The sequence below is a fragment of the Cottoperca gobio genome, chromosome 20 (assembly GCF_900634415.1).
Source record: "Cottoperca gobio chromosome 20, fCotGob3.1, whole genome shotgun sequence".
NCBI lineage: Eukaryota > Metazoa > Chordata > Actinopteri > Perciformes > Bovichtidae > Cottoperca > Cottoperca gobio.
Window position 1 is genome coordinate 9,688,126 of NC_041374.1, and position 20,767 is coordinate 9,708,892.

The 20,767-nt window shown below is 41.5% G+C and overlaps 3 protein-coding genes across 6 annotated transcripts in view; 2 read left to right on the forward strand and 1 right to left on the reverse strand.

Annotated features, from left to right (window-relative positions):
* pdk3a (pyruvate dehydrogenase kinase, isozyme 3a) overlaps positions 1-4,267 on the forward strand; it is a 20,337-nt gene extending 16,070 nt beyond the window's left edge. The window contains exon 12 of one of the 2 annotated variants that reach the window (XM_029457997.1): positions 3,614-4,267. In XM_029457997.1, the coding sequence (XP_029313857.1) occupies positions 3,614-3,705 (92 nt within the window). In that variant the 3' untranslated portion in view covers positions 3,706-4,267. The remainder of the gene's footprint in view (positions 1-3,613) is intronic. The other variant, XM_029457996.1, reaches the window with a different exon arrangement.
* Positions 1-4,339, reverse strand: part of pcyt1ba (phosphate cytidylyltransferase 1B, choline a) — a 9,564-nt gene extending 5,225 nt beyond the window's left edge. Inside the window, exon 1 of one of the 2 annotated variants that reach the window (XM_029458001.1) lies at positions 4,203-4,339. In XM_029458001.1, the coding sequence (XP_029313861.1) occupies positions 4,203-4,274 (72 nt within the window). In that variant the 5' untranslated portion in view covers positions 4,275-4,339. Of the gene's footprint in view, positions 1-2,939; positions 3,098-4,202 lie in introns of those variants that run through there. The other variant, XM_029458002.1, reaches the window with a different exon arrangement.
* A 25-nt stretch (positions 4,340-4,364) lies between these two features.
* Positions 4,365-20,767, forward strand: part of pola1 (polymerase (DNA directed), alpha 1) — a 49,285-nt gene continuing 32,882 nt past the window's right edge. The window contains exons 1-26 of one of the 2 annotated variants that reach the window (XM_029457994.1): positions 4,365-5,634; positions 6,158-6,285; positions 6,565-6,661; positions 6,764-6,841; positions 6,924-7,039; positions 7,182-7,244; positions 7,811-7,912; positions 8,014-8,140; positions 8,252-8,411; positions 8,552-8,724; positions 8,831-8,943; positions 9,131-9,244; positions 9,337-9,411; positions 9,527-9,665; positions 9,816-9,970; positions 10,053-10,137; positions 11,819-11,880; positions 12,116-12,205; positions 12,290-12,406; positions 12,487-12,662; positions 12,795-12,924; positions 13,565-13,684; positions 13,821-13,911; positions 13,986-14,110; positions 14,330-14,479; positions 14,906-15,028. In XM_029457994.1, the coding sequence (XP_029313854.1) occupies positions 5,586-5,634; positions 6,158-6,285; positions 6,565-6,661; positions 6,764-6,841; positions 6,924-7,039; positions 7,182-7,244; positions 7,811-7,912; positions 8,014-8,140; positions 8,252-8,411; positions 8,552-8,724; positions 8,831-8,943; positions 9,131-9,244; positions 9,337-9,411; positions 9,527-9,665; positions 9,816-9,970; positions 10,053-10,137; positions 11,819-11,880; positions 12,116-12,205; positions 12,290-12,406; positions 12,487-12,662; positions 12,795-12,924; positions 13,565-13,684; positions 13,821-13,911; positions 13,986-14,110; positions 14,330-14,479; positions 14,906-15,028 (2,958 nt within the window). In that variant the 5' untranslated portion in view covers positions 4,365-5,585. The remainder of the gene's footprint in view (positions 5,635-6,157; positions 6,286-6,564; positions 6,662-6,763; positions 6,842-6,923; positions 7,040-7,181; positions 7,245-7,810; positions 7,913-8,013; positions 8,141-8,251; positions 8,412-8,551; positions 8,725-8,830; positions 8,944-9,130; positions 9,245-9,336; positions 9,412-9,526; positions 9,666-9,815; positions 9,971-10,052; positions 10,138-11,818; positions 11,881-12,115; positions 12,206-12,289; positions 12,407-12,486; positions 12,663-12,794; positions 12,925-13,564; positions 13,685-13,820; positions 13,912-13,985; positions 14,111-14,329; positions 14,480-14,905; positions 15,029-20,767) is intronic. The other variant, XM_029457995.1, reaches the window with a different exon arrangement.

Below are 20,767 nucleotides of genomic sequence, written 5' to 3' on the forward strand. Positions count from 1 at the left end.
ATTGATCACTTAGTGTGTGTGTGTGTGTGTGTGTGTGTGTGTGTGTGTGTGTGTGTGTGTGTGTGTGTGTGTGTGTGTGTGTTTGTGTGTGTGTGTGTGTGTGTGTGTGTGTGTGTGTGTGTGTGTGTGTGTGTGAGCAGAAAAGTACTTCTGTGCGTATTAACATGTAGCAGAAAACAAGGGCAGAGCTATTGATCTGCTGTGGAGGCCTCTCAGGAGTTGGTTAAAATTCAAAGGGAAGAATAAGATTGAAGATGCAGGTGACTTCCAGTGGTGAATGGGACAGGGAGAAGTAAATAAATAAATGTTAAGTAAGCCGTTAAAGAAAGAATAAAAGACAGTGGGATATGGAAACAAAGTCAGACAGAGTGAGAAAGGACAAGCAAGATAATGGATGATACTTGTTTGAGCTTGTCAAAGCTACATCAAGGTTAAAGTGTTGCATTGCCTGGAAATTTGTCTTTGTATGCCATCTGTTGACTGCAGGGAATAGAAACTGAATCTGAATCAGAGTGTGCACCGGGCAGAAAGCTGTGGGAGTGTGAGAGGAGGATGAAAATAAAATGGAAACAGTTTCAGTCTCTGTGGACAATGCAGGCAACTGACGTCATCATATCCTCTAGGAACAGCAACACAACCACAGTCTGGCATGGCAACATGCTCTGTAGACTCAGACAGGGGCCATCAAATATCTAATCAGCTGGTTTGAATAAGTGCAGGTTTGGAGAGTGACACTGGGATTTCTTTTAATTGGGGTTGAGGTAATTATCAATAGTCAGAGGCACGCCCCCTGTTTAGAGAAACAGACACGAGTACCAGCAGGAAGCTAAACTATGTACAGCTGTGGACATATACAACATATTGAAGACACCTAAATAAACCATATCAGTTTAAGTGTACGCTATATTTACAATATTTTCACCTTGCTGTCAGGCAGCCCTTTCTGACAGGGAGCTGAAAACGTTATCTCTGCTCTCTTCAAGTCACCAGACTCCATTGACAAAAACAGTAATTTTACCTAGTAGAACACGGGAGGTGCTGGTTCACCGCTGCCTCGATCGGTTAGTTAGTTTATGTTTTTGTGTGACTTTGGTGTTTTAAAGGTTTAGTTTGGATTCATCACTTTAACAGGTGAATTTGTTTAAGAAAACAAAGCTTTAACCAAGAGCTAAAGGGAAGAGAGTTTATTAGATTAAACATTTTCTTCTTATTTGCACAAGGTTTTGAGATTTATAGCTCCATCTCAATTAGGGAAAATAGACAGAATTTACATGAAAAACAGGGAAATAAAGTCATAATTAATGGTAAATAAAACACACATGATAAAATAAGATAGAATTAAGATAAACATAGAATGTATTAATGAGAAGGTCATTTCAATGAGATGATAAGTTGGGACTGTTTCATCACAAATTCTTCTCTCAGAGTCATACAATATTTGCAGGCCGGGATTAATTTTGCATGCAAACATAAACATCTGGGAGGTGCTACTGAAGCTTGTTCAGACCTCGTGTTCTTCTCTGGGACGTCTTCAGCAGCTCCAAAGACACACTTCACATTGTTTTATCACCTTGATACTTCACTGCTTTTGCTAATTTTATGAGAATTACTTATAAACACGACTTAATTAAAGTAAGATAAGAACATGTTGCAGAAGTCCAACAGTAGATTTCCGTGTGCTTTCTATCTGTGATTGTACATAAGTGTAACAAAGAGTTCCCTGTTATGTCAACTTGTTATGTAGGACAACACACTGTACTTTTTATTTATTCATGACTAGACCTTATAACATATAAAACAAGTCATATTTGTATCGCACTGATTTTGCCTAATTCTAGTTTCTAGTACTTTTCTTTTATTGCTGTGTTTTGATAAGTACTATATAAACAAATATATTTTTATTGTTATATATTTCCTTATTTGGTGTAATGATGCTTTATGCTCATTTCTGTGTTGGTCAGCAGTAGTGAATTGACATTTCACTTCATTATATGAATTGCTGAATAATCAGAGATGTGGGCAGAAATTTAGAGGTCTGCAAACTATTTAGTGTAGACGAGTGGATTTTAACTGTCCTGCATGCAAGTAACAAAATATATGAAGGCAGGCAACACACAGGCAGGGAAAGAGTTACAGCTGCAGGAGGAATAGAAAGGAGGCATTAATCTTTTAACACATGTAATAACCGTGAGACTCCTTTTATGGTGTTCACGTCCCATTTACTTGCACATGCTTCCCGTGTATTTTAGATTGGACTGAGCATTTTTTGTCAGGTCATGTTAAACGTTTCCACTTCTCTGCTTTGTGCGTCTCCATCAAAGATGCTAGCCATCGGAGCTACAACAAAAAAAGCAGCAGAGAGGTTGTGGTGAGGAAGCACCCTTGTCACCCGTGATTCTTTGGTGAGAACAGAGGGGTGGCTTACAAACACAGAGCAGATGGTAAGCTTAAACTCACCAGGGCACACAGGCCTATCAGGGCGAGCAGTAAAGCCCGCCCTGGCACAAGCAAAGAACATCTGGCATAAGGAGGATTACACAGGGAACGAGAAAACACCGGCAGTAAAGACGAGACTGCCTCACAAGAATAGAGAGATGTTGGAGCGAAGACAGAGGAGGGAGAAAAAGGCACAGATGAGGAGAGAAACACGAGTGCCAGGATGAGGAATTACACCAAAGACGAAACACAGGAGGGTCTCCTTACTGCCGCAATGTCCCCTGAGCAGGACATTCATGCAATGCTTTTCAATGGGTGAACCCCCTCCTTTGGCAACACACACACTGTCCACTCAGCAGTCTGGGCATATCCCACAGCCCATGCTATAGAGGGGATCTGTTTCGTAACAGGGGAGGAAGCAGGACCCTTTGTCTTCCTCTGCCTCCCTGTCACACACACTGCAAGGCATGAACACACAAAAAAAGCACATTCAGATGCCCTACCGTCCGGGGATGGGGGCAGGTGTGCTCAAGCTCCTCCATGATTCCCAAAGACTCATGGGATGTGGCTTTGGTCCCTCTGTAATGTGACTCAGCATCAGTAAGAGACGCTGCCTCTCTCCTCCTCACCACTCTGTCTCTTTCTCCTTCCTCTGTTCCCCCGCCCACTCCCTGCTCTGACTCTCTGTCTGTCCTCTCCTCCTCCACCTCTATGATCCCTGCTGCAGAGAGGAAGAGGCAGTGAAGAGGTCTCACTCTGCAGATGTTTCTCAGAACCACAAAAGGGAGGATGTTCTTGCAAATATATTCAGTTAAAAGATGTTGGACAGAGCCTGCACTGGAAATGTGGAGGAAACAATGGATGGAAAGTATATGAGAGCTTTAGTAGATATATATGTGCAGTACATCTGCAATTGTTGCCATGTGCCAATGCTAGCTTAGCACTGATTCAGCTTTGTATTTGTGTACAAATCTCCAGATCTGGCCTCAAGGCTACAGATGTTCAGTAGCATTGGTGGCTGTGCAAAAACAAGGCACTATCGTAAATTGCATTGGTGTAAATATAGATATTTCTGCAATAAGGTAGCCTATATAAACAAGCCACATTAGAAGAAGAACATATATATGATTTGTCTGTGAGTGAGTCATTGCTGTTAATACACGATCTTTGTGCGCAGATCCGATGAGCTCTCGCCATGGCGACGGAAAAGAGGAGAGAGCTCCAAGAAAGGACCAATCAGAGAGGAGCTACAACAGTCTCGAAGTGTGAGCAGCGTGGATTGGTGGAGGTCCATAGCACCATCAGTGAGATGATACTGAGTATCACTACTGATTCACTGGCTCGGCACGGAAGTAGTTCAAATGTGAGGAGAATGTGAAGTATTTAAGAATGTATACTATATGGTTTAATATCTGCATTTATAATGCGGAAACAGTCCACAAACAATCCCGATAGCGACAAAGAACATGACATATGAGGATACAAGATTCAGCGTCTATACACCATATGAGTTAATCAGACTACTGTAAAGTTCAGTAGGATGTGTGTTCAATGTATCCTGTTGTATTGATATATATTTGTTGTTTTAGCCTCGACAATCGCACCAGACGAATGTATATTTAGCAAACACATTAAAACAGGATGTTATTATCTGCTTCTGACTAAACTAGGCTACTTTTCTCCTTTCCCTTTTCCCACAACAGCTATTTGACAAACTTCCTTTTTCCGACTGGACTAGAATAACTTAGCGAAACTTGCATTCTTACCTTTAGTGGTCCTCTCCTGCAACAAACAGATGCGCAACAGGAATGCGCTCTGATGCGTCGCTGTTTCACCATATTGTCCAAAAACCAAACAATTGTGTAAAGCAAGTAATTCGTTAACCAGTTGCTCTTCTGTCTGGTTTCTCTTCAGTCTGAGGCAGTGTTTGCTCCAGCACAGCGGGGGGACGGCAGCCCGTCCGTCTGTCTGTCCAGCGTGTCCAAAGGACAGATCAGCTGCTCACCGCTGATGAGCTGCGACAACCTGTGCCACGGTCCATTTAGCAGACCTTACAGCTACTAGAATATACATTCATGAACCCTCTTCCTATTGTACTACAGTGGAGGACCTTATTCATGCAATCTTCAACTTGTAGCCTCGTTTAAAAACATTTAAAAAACAATGAGTCCCTTAGAAAACGGTTACAGCCTAAAATTAAAGACACCAACTAACCCACTCCTAAACGTTTACCACACAAACCAGCTGCTATTGAAGTCATATAAGTTTACCATATAAGTCTACAGGAGCTGACTAACATATGAATCATCACCGTGATTTGTGGTACAAAAGCCAAAATAGGCGGTGGGGACGAAGAACAAAACATGCTTTGTGTTTTCATTGTTGGACGCACTGTAAAGTCTCTGTGGCCCCAATCTGGGACAGGAGCCCATTGTGCCGCCTGGTCGCCATGGAAGCGAGCTTCATCACAGGCACAGCCATTGACTTTATATATATAAAAAAGGTTGTAATGTTATTGCCTGGAAAACACAGAGACCATGAACTGGGAGGCACTTATTTATATTGGTGGAACACAAGAAGCCTGAACAACTTTAGCGTTTAGGGGGAAAAAGTGCTGAAACCACTTCAGTGATTAAAATGTCTTTAATAAGTTTGCTATTCATGAGTTTTCCCTTTAATGCACATGTACATTTTAATAATAAAAAAGGAAACGCCAAGCATTTTTCCCAAAGTCCTATAGGAGTTTAGATAATGCCTCTGTGAATGTAAACACACTGGTCTGTGCATTTATTAATGTTTTGTGTAATGATATGAAATTAAAAAATATGTAATTATAAAAGAAAAGAAAGATAAAAGAATAAATAAATAAAAACATGTAATCATTTATTATCATGGCAACTTTAGTCCCATACTGTAAACATACTGTACTTTCTGGATCCGGTGGAGGAAACAACACAGAAGAACAACGCTGCCGCCGCGCGGACACGGTGGAGACAGCAGCGCTTCTTTTTATTGGCTGACAGTGATGTGATGTCACTTCCTGCATATGACTTTCCCCGGGAAGGAGATTTGGCGCGGTCTGTCCTGTTGTTGTGTTGATCTGCCGCCGTCAGTGAGAAAACGTCAAAGTTATTAAACTTGTTAAAGTTATGGCTCCGGTATCAAACCCAGAGAAAGACACGGACGCTCCTGCCGGCGGTGAGTTTTAGTTGTGTGTTATTTGCTCGCAGAGTTTAGCGGAGTTAGCTAACATTAGCTTACACTGTCATTCTACAACAAGGGACACGCTTAGGCCATTGATATGTGTTTTAAAATGCGTTAAATTGGTAACTATTTCCCAAATGAGTCTAGTGTTGCTAAGATAAAGTTGGAAGATAATGTTGTAAGATAAATAATGTTAGTTAACTTCAGTTTACTATACACTATTATCTTCTCTGCTATGCCGTCTGTCATTTTTGGATTTGACTTTGGCTTTATTGTTAATTTTCTGCTGTGTGTCAGATATAGTCATGAACCAATTCTCCTATCCATTACAGAAATGCTAAGTTAAAGTCCCCCAAGAGCCATTATGTCCTTGTGTTCAAAGAGCAGAAGTTGGAGTAAACATTTTCCCTGCAAAAGTGGCTTTAGTGGAGTATTTGTTGGGATAAATTTCTGCAAATCAAACTGTCACGTTCATACCGGCCTCCCCATCGTCATGTATCTGTGTCCCGCCCCTCAGACGATGGAGGGGATGCCTGTGGTCTGGCGAAGTCTCGCTCCAGACGGGAGAAGAGTGAGAAGGTCGGGAGGAAGTCTGCACTGGAGCAGCTCAAAAAGGCCAAGATGGGCCAGAAGATCAAATATGAGGTGAGAAACTTTTAAGTGTTGTGCATTTACAGTATGCACAATAACAAAGGATATCACATAATAACAAAGGATATCACATAATCTGTGTGTTATCGTTTGCATTTAATTCAACTCTGTGTGTGACAGTTTAATGTAATCTTACTTAATGAAATGGGACATCAGAATCAGCATTATTGTGCGTGTGTGTGTTTTGTGTGTGTGTATCTGTGTGTGTCTGTTTTTTTACTTTTTTAATACTTGTTTCGTATATTTTGTTCAACCATTTTTGATGTTTTTCAGGTGGAGGAGTTCACAAGTGTGTATGAGGAGGTGGACGAGCAGCAGTACTCGAAGATGGTTCGAGAAAGACAAGAGGACGACTGGATTATTGACGATGGTGAGTCTCAGTCACATGTTTCCACGGTGATAATATATCTGATAAATAAACAAATAACTTGTATTTTATTCATTTGATGCTGAAAGTTTGTCTTTCTTTCAGATGGAACAGGATATGTGGAGGATGGAAGAGAAATCTTTGACGATGATTTGGACGATGATGTAGTTGAAAAACACAAAGGTAAACATTCATACAGGATTGAATTGAAGGGTTAATGTGCCATAAAGAGTTTAGTGTGTAAATGTTTTGTTTGTGTTTGCAGGAAAAGAAGGAGCTAAAGGAGGAGGCTCAAAGAAAAATGTTAAAAAATCAGTGGTAGCAAAGCCCAACACCATAAAGAGCCTCTTCATGAACAGCAACGTGAAGAGACCTGCTGAGGCGAGTTTCTGCTCGCTTCATTGACGCACATTTATTACAAATGTCACGAAGGGTGACCTGTGCAGATCTTAACTTAAAATATAAGATGTTCTACTTTTTCCTGCTCTTGCATTGATCATAAGCTTCATTGTGTCTCTTGCAGAAAGACGTCGACCTGTCCAAAGATGAGCTATTAGGAGATATCCTGCAGGACCTGCACTCTGCGGTTGGTACCACATTGTCTAGACAATGCAACACAATTCAATCTCAACTGATGCGTTTGACTTTCTCTGCTGAGACACTGTGTTGCGTTTCCCCTAGAAGTGTTAAGATAACCAAACATGCAACTCCTCAAAGCCTGAAGAATTGTAATTAACTGTAAATTAATATCAAGATATTCATGATCAAACTTAATCGCCTTTATACAATCCCTATAAACAAATGAGTTAAATACTTAGAAAACAAATGTATTCTTATGAAACAAAGGTTGAAAGGTTTAACAAACAATTTGATTCAGCTGGCAAAGTATTTACTCAAATCTAGATTAGTTTTTTAAAGCATTTAAATACTAATTAGTGGTCTTTTAAAATCCTGAGACATAATATTAAAGATGAATTAATTATTTAACTTAATATCAGTTATTTTATTCATGTTCTCAGTTGTACAGTAACAAACTAAGATGTTCGACAGATGTCTGTTTGAACTTTTGCGTTCTATAAAGTGAAAAAAGCAAAACAACCTTCGAGTGCATCCGTCTTGAAACAAACATCTCCTCCTCTCTCCCTCCGTCAGAAACCGTCTGTTCTGACTCCTCCGCCGGTGGTCACTCTGAAGAAAAAGAAGTATCTTGGATCACACATGAATCCCTTTTCCATCAAACATCAGATGCCAAAGGTATCATTAGCCCTTTTATATGATTGGAAGTACCTGTAAACTGTAAGCCATATTAAACAGTTTGAATCCAATAATTGTAACGTATGTCTCTTCTGTACCAGGAGTCGCCCTCGGCTACAAAGGCCAAAGTTATCAGACCGCCGCCCTCTGACCCGACCCCCAGGCCCTCAGCCCGCCTCCCGCCCTCTGCACCTGCTAAACCTGAGGAGAATCTGGATGAAGTGGAAGGTAAACAAGACAGAAACAACTTTTCATTATCCTTAAATCTGCAGATTATTTGAGATTTTTGCCTCTTTTCTTGCGTCCAGCAACAAGAATACATTTTTATGTGTCTTTCAGTGAATGGCGCTCTGGCGTTTGACAGTGTGGACTTCGATGAGCCGATGGAGGTCGGGCTCGAGGACGAGAAGCCTGCACCTAAAGATGATGCTGAACCTTCAACTAAAGCAGCAGCCGTTAAAGTGGAGCCCAAAGCAGAGCCTCAGGATCCTGTCTTGGTGTAAATATTTTATCTGCTTTGTTTGCTTCTTCTTCATCAGGAGATAGATTTGACTCAAACCTAAATTGCTGTACATACATTTAAATGAACCGAGCTCACATGTAAAAACCTCAAACCTCCTTCTATCTGTCCTTCTCCAGGTCCAACAGGGTGGGAAGCTCTTGGGGACAAGAGGAGGAAGATGGGGTCAGCGAGGCTCCAGCAGAGATCCAGGTCGACTCCAGCCAACTCCCGCTGGTGGAGGGGGCAGACGGGGAGCAGCTGTTCCGCTTCTATTGGTTGGATGCCTTTGAAGACCCATACAGCCAACCAGGTGAGACATATTCACAACTTAAAGTGGATGTTGTATCATGTAAATCCAAACATCCTGTTCAGATTTGTAGAACACGTCCTGATAATTTAACTTGTCTGTGGCATAGGTGTCGTTTACTTGTTTGGAAAAGTGTGGATTGAGTCTGCGAAGTCTCACGTCAGCTGCTGTGTCTCGGTCAAGAACATTGAGCGGACCATGTACCTCCTGCCTCGTGAATATGTGAGTTTCCCGCTCTGTCGCAGTGCAGCCAGAATATTAAACAAGAACAACGTGTTTTAAGAAACAACCAGGTTTCATTCAAAATGAGAAGTTCAGAAGAATGACTATCTCTTCATGTAAACTCTGTGTGTGAAATCAGGTCACATGAGGAATGTTTTCAATTGTTTGGTTTTGTTTTTATGAATAGAAAGCAAACACCAAGACCGGGGAGGTGTCGGACACTCCTGTAGGACTGATGGACGTCTACCAGGAGTTTAATGAACTCTCTGAGAAGTTCAGGATCATGAAGTTCAAGTCGAAGGTCAGCGCCGACCTTAGTGACGGACTGTTCAGCATGAATGCAGTTTTGCCGTGTTTGTAACCGCTGCATGTTTTCTGTGTTTCTCGCTGCAGAAAGTGGAGAAGAACTACGCTTTTGAAATTCCTGATGTGCCCACACAGAGCGAGTACCTGGAAGTCCGATATTCTGTGAGTGGACGTGCACACATGCAACCTGTCTAAGTGTTAAGTACTCAGGTCCAGGCCTATGTGTGTGTTTTTAAGATAAAATATTTGTCTTATGTTGTCCATCTTGTTCTTGCAGGCTGAGTTCCCAGCGCTGCCCTCGGACCTTAAGGGGACAACTTTTTCTCACATTTTTGGAACCAACATTTCCAGTCTGGAGCACTTCCTCCTCAGCAGGAAGATTAAAGGGCCTTGCTGGTTGGACATCAAGACACCACGTAAGGCCAATGTCCCTTTCTACAAAATGTTGGATAATTCTTTAGTATTTGATAAAGCTGCACCAAATAGTTCATTTGGATATTTCTAAGAACAATTAACTCTGTTGGAGCCTCGTGTTGTTTCACATGTGCGCCCTGTGTCTGCGTTAGAGCTGATAAGCCAGCCGGTCAGTTGGTGTAAGGTGGAGGCTCTGGCCGTGAGGACCGACCTCGTCACTGTGGTCAGAGATCTGTCGCCTCCCCCCATCACCGTCATGTCCATCAGCCTGAAGACCATCCAGAACCCCAAGACGCACCACAATGAGGTCCGCAGGTTCTGTGTTGTTATTTAATGTTGTGCTCAGACACACTGAGCAACGGCCTGATGATGTAAATGTTCCTCTGCAGATTGTGTCTCTGGCTGCACTGATCCACTATCAGTTCCAGATGGATAAAGCTCCACCTCAACCTCCGTACCAAACACATTTTTGCGGTAAGTTATTTATACTATAGATGCACCGATTGTAAGTTTCTCGTCCTTTTTCCGAATTCTTAAAAGTTGTTGTCAAAACCTTGTTTTTAAGCTTTGTCTTCACTTCCCATCGATGTGCATGTTGTGTGCGTGTGTGGCTGTGACCTTACTGTCTGTGTCCCTAATATGATACAACTAGAGCAGGGGTGTCCAAACTACGGCCCGCGGGCCAACTGCGGCCCTTGGCCCATTCTTAATTGGCTCGCAGCAAATTCTAAAAGTGTAATGGAATAAGGCTCAGATAGAAACTTGTGCTTGAATGTTTTGCACTTCTTAGTTCTAACACAGAAACACAGTTTTGACTTGTCAGCTAACTTAAAACATCAAGTGTCAGATGAAGCTTGTGCTTTAGATGTTTACCGATTGCATGTGATGAGAGCACAGATGCGACAGACACCGCACAGCTGTTCCTTTTTTTTTGCGGGGATTTGACGATAACTTTTGCGCTACGGAAGAGCTGCTTGTTCTTACGAGTCTAAAGGGCACAACATAATTCGAGCACGAGGACTTTACCACAGAGAATTTCAAGCTTTTCTATCTGATGTCGATGCTGAATAATAATGAAGAATAATAATTGTATACGATAATTCCCTGAAGAATCAACATCAGCTTCTCTCCCTCCCCGACTTCTATCGGAGCTTGGAAAAGTTTCCTCTGATGAGACGCCACGCACAAAGAATGATGAGTCTGTTCGGCTCAACATCTGAGCAAACATTTTCTCTGTTAACTCTGTTAACAAAAGCAGATTGAGAACCAAAATGAGCGACAGCATCTCTGTGATGTCCTTCGTATCTCAAACACCAAACTTACTCCTGACCTGCAGCATCCTTCAGTCCAAAGCGCAGCATCACTGCTCCCACTGAGTGCAACGCTGTTCCCATTATAGGAGAGTTAACACATATAGTACACAGTATTCATGTTAATAAGCTAAATGTTTCAATAAATTCAGTCAATTAAAGTTGATAACATTTTCTAACTAACGTTAGTTGATGTGTTAACAAGCCCAAAAACCTATTTGTTTAACAAGATTGAGATATATCCATCCCCTTCTCCCCTTGTTCCCCTTCATACAGGGCTGTGAAGGAGGATCACCATCCTGACTAAGAAGCAATCTGAGGCTTCTGTTTTGAGAATGAGCTGCAAACCCTTATTGTAACAAATTAAATGAAACCTCATTAATAGAAAGCTGTGATGGAGCATATTCAATTATCAAGAATAATTTACCTACATTTGATAGACATTTTTTTAAGGCAATATATCTCACCTCGAGTGTATGTGGCCCACAGTGAAAGAAGTTTGGACACCCCTGGACTAGAGCATCATTCATTTATACTCTTATATATGAATGTATACTCTTATATATGAATGTATACTCTTATATATGAATGTATACTCTTATATATGAATGTATACTCTTATATATGAATGTATACTCTTATATATGAATGTATACTCTTATATATGAATGTATACTCTTATATATGAATGTATACTCTTATATATGAATGTATACTCTTATATATGCTCATTGTAATGCATTAATGTAATACAATTTTAAAGTTCAGTCGACAAGTGAAAGTCTGAAAGATGGTGAAATTAACAAAGTTTTGGAGCTGTTATTAAATAGTTTTTGTCTTTGCAGTGGTCAGTAAACCGGCTGACTGTATCTTCCCCTACGACTTCAAAGATGCTGTGAGGAAGAAGGTGAGGAAGATCAGTGGTTGACATATTTACACTTTCAGATGCAGCAGATTTAGGAAAGCTTCAGCAGGACTTTGAGCAATATAGTAAACTTTATTTACACATAAATATACTACAGGACTTTACAGAAAGGTCTTTTAGTTTAATTTGTACAAAAAGTAAATTCTAATGGACTTGATGGAGATTATATTTTTGTTCGATGTGAATAAACATTAATGTGACTGCGTTCCTCTGTTAGAGTGGGAAAGTGGAGATCGCTGCTACAGAGCGGACTCTGCTCGGCTTCTTTCTGGCCAAGATGCACAAAATTGACCCTGATGTGCTGGTGGTGAGTAGAAGATGTCGGCACAGAGTGCTCCTCTGATTCATCGTGTTAAAAAGGAGTATGCTGATCTGTACTCTCTTCCTGCAGGGTCACGACATCTTTGGTTTTGACCTGGAAGTGATTCTGCAGAGGATCAACGTGTGCAAAGTTCCCCACTGGTCTAAGATTGGACGCCTCAGGAGAGTCAACATGCCCAAACTAGGGGTAAGAAGAAGAAAAACAGCAATATATCTTTTTGTTTTTGTACCATATTGTACGTCATTAAACGTTGCTGGATGCTGCAGGGTCGTGGTGCCTTTGCAGAGAAGAGCGCCACCTGTGGCCGTCTGGTGTGCGACGTGGAGATCTCAGCCAAGGAGCTGATTCGCTGTAAAAGTTATCATCTGACTGAACTGGCTGTGCAGGTGCTGAAGATGGAGAGAGTCACAGTCTCTCAGGAAAACATCAAGAACCTCTACAGGTCTGTTTGTCCTTAAAGGGCCAGTTCCTCTATATTCATTCAGAATTAAGAGCGCCGCTGCAGGGATTAGACTCTGAACATGGGCCCAAAGAAATGTGTATCCTCAGATATGTGTGTGTGTCTGTGTATCAGTGACTCCCCCCACCTGCTCTACCTGTTGGAGTTGACATGGACGGACGCCAAGCTGATCCTGCAGATGATGTGTGAGCTCAACGTGCTGCCACTGGCCCTGCAGATCACCAACATTGCTGGCAACGTCATGGTAACGCACAACCCTTTATTTATTTTCTTTGTCTTTGTTAAAGCTGCAAAAAAGAAAAACAACTTTAAATGCTACAACACAGCGACGTATCTTCTAACCTTATTACTCAGCTCACACAGAAAATTACAGGTAAGACTTCACAATTTGCTGAATGTCATAATGCATCTGGCTCTCTGAATAAAAACATAACTGCTCTACCAACATTATTTGAAAAAGAAAAGCATTTTGAACACATGACAAAAGAAGCAGAGATGGACGATCGTTGAGGTTTTTGAATTCCAGGCTGCAGCTCTTCTTACTTTTTGTGCAACTGAAGTAAAAATACTTAAAATCAAAGTGAGAAACTAAACAGTTTGCAGACATACACGACTTGATTCTTCTGTGAATTAGGAGAAAAGGTTCAAATCTTAAAAGCATTCATCAAAGTATAGAGCCTTCGTGTTGTAATCAGCCAGCGTGTTTCAAGGAGAACTGTAAAGTCCAAGCAGAGAGGTAAGAGGTCATTTAGACTTCAGCTACAATGAGACATAAAGATCAGCCCTGGGAGCTCAGGTCATGTGCAGCGTCTGGGTAACTTCTTTTGTTATGTTATTTGCCTCCTGCTTCAATCACCTGATTTCTTCCTGCTCCTTCTCTCCAGTCTCGTACTCTGATGGGCGGTCGCTCGGAGAGGAACGAGTTCCTGTTGCTTCATGCTTTCCACGACAAAAACTACATCGTCCCTGACAAACTGTCGTTCAAGAAGACTCAGCTGGACATGGTAAAGTCACACACAGTAACACACAGTCACACACAGCTTCTTCTTCTTCTTCTTCTTCTTCGGCCAGGTGTGCTGTTAGTATTTCTAATAGTATGTAAACAAATGTTTCATGCTTTTCTTTGTTCCTGTTCTCCAGGTTGAGGGAGAAGAAGATGTGGATGCAGGGAAAGGCAAGCGGAAGAAGAAGGCAGCCTATGCTGGAGGTCTGGTGCTGGATCCTAAAGTTGGTAAGTCTGTTGTTTCATAGTTTAAAATCTTAGTCTGTCAGTACATATTTATATAACCCCCCCCCACTCTGCAGGTTTCTACGACAAGTTTGTGCTGCTGCTTGACTTCAACAGTCTGTATCCCTCCATCATCCAAGAGTTCAACATCTGCTTCACCACCGTGCAGAGGGAGGCTTACAACACACAGAAGAAGAAAGAGGTGTGTGTGTGTGTGTGTGTGTGTGTGTGTGTGTGTGTGTGTGTGTGTGTGTGTGTGTGTGTGTGTGTGTGTGTGTGTTGTGAGTACACAAATGTACCCGACGTGCTCTATACACTGATCCCAATGCCAGGTACAGAGGTGGGAGGAGCCTCAACATCCTGGTCCTCCAGCCAGAGAGAACTTCCAGCTAACTCCCAACTCTTGTTTCCATGGTAACAGCAGGACTGGTCAGACGAGATTCCCGAGATTCCAGATACAAACCTGGAGATGGGAATCCTGCCCAAAGAAATCAGGAAGCTGGTCGAGCGGCGTAAACAGGTCAAACAGCTGATGAAGCAGCAAGACCTCAACCCGGACCTCTACCTGCAGGTGAACACTGACACGCTGAGCGTAATGTGCAATAACCCCAAAGTTACGTCTATCTTTAGTCAATAAATGTTGACCTTTGGACTTAAAACGCTCTGGAGTTATTACAAATGTTATGATCTCAGTCTGAAACAGTCCTACGCAGCCACCACTGGAATTTAATTCTGCTAATTGTATTACTAATATTAGTTTAGCCTCATCTTTGTCTGATACTGTGCAGAAAAACACAATAAATAGACATGCAAAATAAAAAGAAGATGTACTTCAGATGTACTTTATGAAAGAAGCCTCAGTATCAGGTAACAACTCAAAACCACGATCTAAGGTTTAAACCCAGTTGGATAAAATTGTTACGACAACTGGAGTTTTTAAAGGGAATTTAACATCCGTATATCTGTTTGGTCTAATTTGAGTCCGTCTGTCCATCAGTATGACATCCGTCAGAAGGCTCTGAAGCTGACTGCGAACAGTATGTACGGCTGCCTGGGATTCAGCTACAGCCGCTTCTACGCCAAACCGCTCGCTGCGCTGGTCACACACAAGGGAAGAGAGGTGAGTCTGGATGACCGCTGTCACACCTCTGATGGCTCACACACACACACCCAAATACACTGAAATAAAGAAGCTCATTAGTTAAAACGTTGTACATGTATTACAGTACACACGAGGGCTGCAACTAATGATTATTTATGTCCAGATTAATCGTTTAATCTTTAAATGTTAGAAAATAGTAAAACATGTCCATCCCAGTTCCTCAGAGTCCAAGGTTATTTTGTCTTTTATTGTTAAACTCGTTAATATATCAGCGTTAATATGATATAAAACGGAAAAGCAGGAAATCTCCATATTTGAGAGGCTGAAAACAGCATTTTCTGACATCAACGACTATCAAAGTAGTTGGCGAATCGTTGCAAGCAGGCAGATCATACAAAGACACAAAACACACTTTGACTGATTTTAAATAATGAAGACGTCCTACAGGTAATTAGAAATAAAAAAACACTTCCATTTCCACCCACAAGAGGGCACTGCTGCATCAAATTCCACCTCGTGTGCCACTCTTTCCACTGTGCCATTTTCTTTTCACTTCCTCCTCTCTTCTGTTTCTTTTTTTAGATTTCTCCCATCTCACATTCGTCATCGCTTTCTCTCCTCAACAATATCTCTTCCTCCCTTACCCTGTGCCCTTCCCTGTTCTAAATATGATTATTCCCTCAACTTCATTTTGTCAGAAGAAGAGACCTGTTGTGTCGTCTGTGATATCAATAGCTCTGTTTTCAGTATTTCCCAGTAACAAAATGCCTCAGGCACACACATGAAGCTCACACTCTCTCCTTGTAAAGCCTGATTGTGTTATGAATTCTCTCAACACACAAATGGAACAAATGGGGCGTGCACTCAATAAATTGACGCACAGAGGCATGTGTGCTGCATGAGAAACTGCTAAATCTGGTATTGTAACTGAACACCACACACACACTCTCTCCCACCATGTCAGTGGTAGTACTCATGTTCATTTAATGAGCTCTAACAGTACACATCCTCAGCAGAGGCGTCAAGCTTTTCCTCAGGGGAGTCCTTCATTAAGATCCCCTTACACACTCATTGTGCTCACTAATAGAGGGCAGGGCAGTAACTCAGTGTGCGTGTTTGTTATTTTGTCAGTTTGTGCCTCCAGTCATGCTCCTTGTTCGGGTGACAGAGCTACTTATGTAAAAGGTGCTCATTTGATTCTGTGGTACAGGTGGGAGTTTCTGTCCCTCCAGACTTGATGCTTGTGTCTTTGTCAGTCAGAGGTGGATGATGTAATTACACTAAACCTCGTTCAGGCTTTATTTTATCCAGGAAGTGACGCCACAAAGTCAGCTACATTTAGTTTGTCTGAAAAAGTGACATTGATGCAATTTGTTAAGCTGAATGTATGTGTGGGATAGAGAATAGGAGAGAAAGAGGGGAGAGAGAGATAGAAGAGAAAAGAGGAAGAAGGTAGAGAGAATAGAGAGAGAGAGAGGAGAGAGAGAGAGAGAGGAGAGAGAAAAGAGTAAGAGAGAAAAGAGGAGAGAGAGAGGAGAGAGAAAGAGAGAGAGAGAGAGAGAGAGAGGAGAAAAAATAGGATTAGAGTAGAGATAGAGAAGAGAAAAGGAGGATGAGAGAGAGAAGAGAAAAGAGGATAGAGAGAGAGATAGAGAGAGAAGAGAGAGATAGAGAGAGAGAGAGGAGAGAGAAGATAAAAGAGAGAGAGAGAGAGAAGAGGAGGGAAGGGAGGGGAGAGATGAGAGAAGATGGTAATGAGAGAGAAGAGGGGAGAGGAGATAGTAGAGAGAGAATAGGGAGATGAGAGAGAGATAGGAGAGAGAAGATGGGAGAGGAGAGATAGAGAGAGAGAGAGAATAGTTTATAGGAGAGAGAGAGAGATATAATAATATTTTATATTATATATATATATATATATATAATCTTTTATATATATATAATATTATAATAAATATATATAATTATATATATAATATAATATTTTATATATATTCATATTTTTTATATATATTTAATATTAATATTATATATTATATATAATTAATATTAATATATATATATATATATATTATATATATATATATAATATATATAAATAAAATATTATATATATATATAATCTACTTTTTCTCAGTCTTGAAGTGTGCTGAAGGGACAGTCGACACACCGGATTGTGTGTTTGTATAGGACTTACTTTGCATTAGCACATTGCATACAGTGGGGGATGATAGATGGAGAGACGCTACATCCAAAAGGGTCATCAGTCATCATATCTAACCCACAGTTTGCTGAGTACTTGGACCTCAACTTGCTGGGGTAGCAGGAGAATCCCACTTATGCACAATCTTATTTACTTTGTATCCATGATCCTAGACACGCATCTATTTATACTGGCAGGTTGTGTGTTTGGGGAGAGTGCGGCATCAACACAAGGGAGTCCCACGATAATTTAATACTCTCCAGAATCTATATCTGAAACATCTCCAGATCTTCAAACATTTGTGATCCAGTTGGACAAACTGCACTTTTACACTACTGCTTTAAGTAATAATATGTAACATCTCTGCATTAAAATGTCTAAAAACGTCCAGACCTGTTATATATCTTGTTGAGTTGTGTACCTACATTATCCCAAACCTTTTCAACCATTGCCCTATTTCAGTTCCAGTTTTGTTATTGTTTTGATTGAGAGACCTGTAGCTGCAGAAAATGACACATTGTACTTTTAAAACATAATTTTATTGTTTATGTTGATGATCTACTATCTTATTTTTGTGAGCTTGATTGACTAAACTAAAGCGAAGAAGCCCAGATCAGTTTGACCAAAGTTTAACAACCTTAAGCTGAGTCGTTCTTGGTAGTTTCCGACTGCTGCGAGCCAGAAAGGCCAGCTGGCATTTATGGCGAGGTTTGTAGTGTATTTGTGGCTATTGCCGGTTGCACCCAGACCCCATTTTAATCGTCACATTTGCACTTTCGTATCATGATTTAAGAGGCTTTTTATTTTTGTAATAGTAACACGTACAGAGCCCACTGCTCTGTCTACAGTGTAAACCCCCCCCGCCCTCGGCGCTCTGCCTTCATCCATTCGTACGGGTGTGCATGTGTTCTGTGTATTTATTGATTGGCTTAGCTCTCATCTTTCTCTCACTCTCGTTTTAAATTGAGGCCTAATCCCCCCTGTGGCAGGGCGAGTCATGCCGGGGGCCACAGTGGTTTCTCAGCCTACGGAGGGTTCACATCGGGGGTCTCAGAAGGGGATGACAGACCCTTGGCGGTGGCTCTTCTGATCAGACTTGCCAAGTGAAGAGGGGAAAGCCCCCACTTAGCTCCCCTCCTGACTTCTTGTGTGTGTTTCTTCAGTATGTCTTGTATCCGTCTGTGTGTGTGTGTGTGTGTGTGTGTGCGTGTGTGTGTGTGTGTGTGCACAAGTGCTACTGGCCGAACTCTGCCCTTTGTCGGGGGAACCATTTGTTGTGGCCCTACTCTGTCCTGGTATGTGTGGGTATTAAGGGGGATGATGGGTATTAAGAGGAAGGTGAAGGTTTAGGATTACACAGCCACAGATTGATGTCCCCTCAACCCCTCAGCGTTATTTTGGGTTCTTTTGTATGTTCGCCAGAGAACAGTTGGGTGCAGAGAAAGATATATGAAGACAACTTACACGCATGTGGTTATGATAGGCTGAGAAATGCATTTGTCATACCTGGAAGACTTTTATTGTCTGCTTGACCACTTGCTGGTGTATCCCTGACGGTCTCACTTTACAAATGGAGAGAATTAAATGTAGAGAAAGGAGGCTTTCTGCTGACGCTCTTGTAGATCAGAGATCAGTTGCAGGAACATTTTTACAGCATCTGGCTTGTCGTTGGTGTTAATTTCTGATACTGGTGTTAATGTTGCTAGACATAGCAAATAGTAGAGTGTCTGTTAACAGTCAAGGGCGCCACAAAAGCGGCGTTTCCTGGAGTGTTTTAATCTTTCTCTTTGGTATAAGTGTAATAACGTTTGTCCAACAAAATTAGTGTGTATAAGCAGGTTTATTTCAAACACTGGAAAAGCTGCTAAAAATAGACGACGGACTGCTTTCACATTGCCAGTAGACGAGTCTGCCTTTCTGTTTTTGGCTTGAGCCGATAAATACCGTGACTACTGCGGAGTCATTTGTACGGGAATGAATGCCGATTGTAACCTGTCTCGCTGAAGACCAAAGCCAGATGGTTGTGGCTCGTTTGTCCAGGAGGAAAGAGGCTTAATTAAGGACACATAATGAGTCATAACTCTTTTCTCTTTTAGTTTAATGACATGTTTTACAAAGCATGTCTCTCGTCTCTGAGCACAAACTGTACGTGTGTTATGTGTTCGACTCCTAATCGAGTGATGTTAACAACAGAGGCCGTTGATTGTTGTGGCATGCAGATTGGTTTGACCTTCCACCCTATTGCCAGCGACTCGGACAACCATTAGCAGGTGTGTGTGTCTCAGCGTGTCTCGGGATGGAGGACGACTCCTGAAAGCCATTCTGCTGTAATTGAGTCTCTGTCCTTGTGTTTAAAAACAGCCTGACAGGAGCTCGTACTTCACATTATTGGATGGCATGCAGAGTGAGGAATGGAAGCGGGCTTTGGTAACGGAGCCGAGGGTGTGGGGAGGTCAAAGTTTGGTTGAGGTTAAACCTCAATGTGCACTTGCGTGTGTGAGGGTGCATGTGTTTGTAATGAATGCTAAGTAAATATTGTTGCCCCTGCTGTCCCTCATGCAGGTTCTGTATCATTCCTCTTGTCTTAGGAAAAACTAATCATTTCCCCGAATTAGATGCAGGAATACCTTCGCCACCCGATCATGTCTCGTCTGGCTGTGCGTCTGTCAGTCTGTCAGGCTGCACGCTGATGCGCTGCGAGTCAATATGGTTTCCCCCATTTCTGTCATTCAGGGTCTCGATCGCTGCGATCTCTGAATCACAAGGGTCATTTTTACATTTCCCCGAAGTGTGTGTGTGTGTGCATGGTCCTGGCTTTACTCCTGATAGCAGTGGACTTAACAAATAGTCACATGGGAGCAGCGCTGCTATTTTGGCTAACAGTGGACGAGACGAGGTTTCAGAATCTAAACTGCGACTTTAGTAACACGTACTAATGAGGCCATGTGAGACCGGGCTAATGGCAGGGATTATAATTTGTTACGGATTGATCTGACACATGGCGTCTTCACCAGGGCCTCTGGTGGAGCTGTTAATGAGAGGATAATTAGTACTTGGGTTTAGCTGACTTTACAAGACGGTGATGCATTAAAACCTTAACGTTTCTTGATTTATTTAAGGACTTGATCCTCAAATTCAGTAATGATTTTAGAAGCATTGTATTATTAACACAATATAATCGTATTTTTTAATATCACGGTTATCATCAACACCTCTAATCAATATTCTTAAATTGACTCCACCATGACTAGAAAGATTATAACATATTAAAACCTGCAATAGATGATTTCTTTTGCCCACTTAGGTTCAGTTAAAACAGGTTTATTTATTTTTTGATTTTATTTAAACCATGTACAGTTTAAAACATAAATGTCACCCTTTAATGCACTAGATTATAGCTTTAAGATCATTTGCATCTGTTGACCTTTAGCAGGTTCAAACAAAGGGACCATGATAACAAGCACGACACAACATGGACTTATCATCACTTATCATGTTAATATCGGACTTTTCTTTAGCAAAAAGGTGGATATTTCCACATCCAGCAGTTACTATAT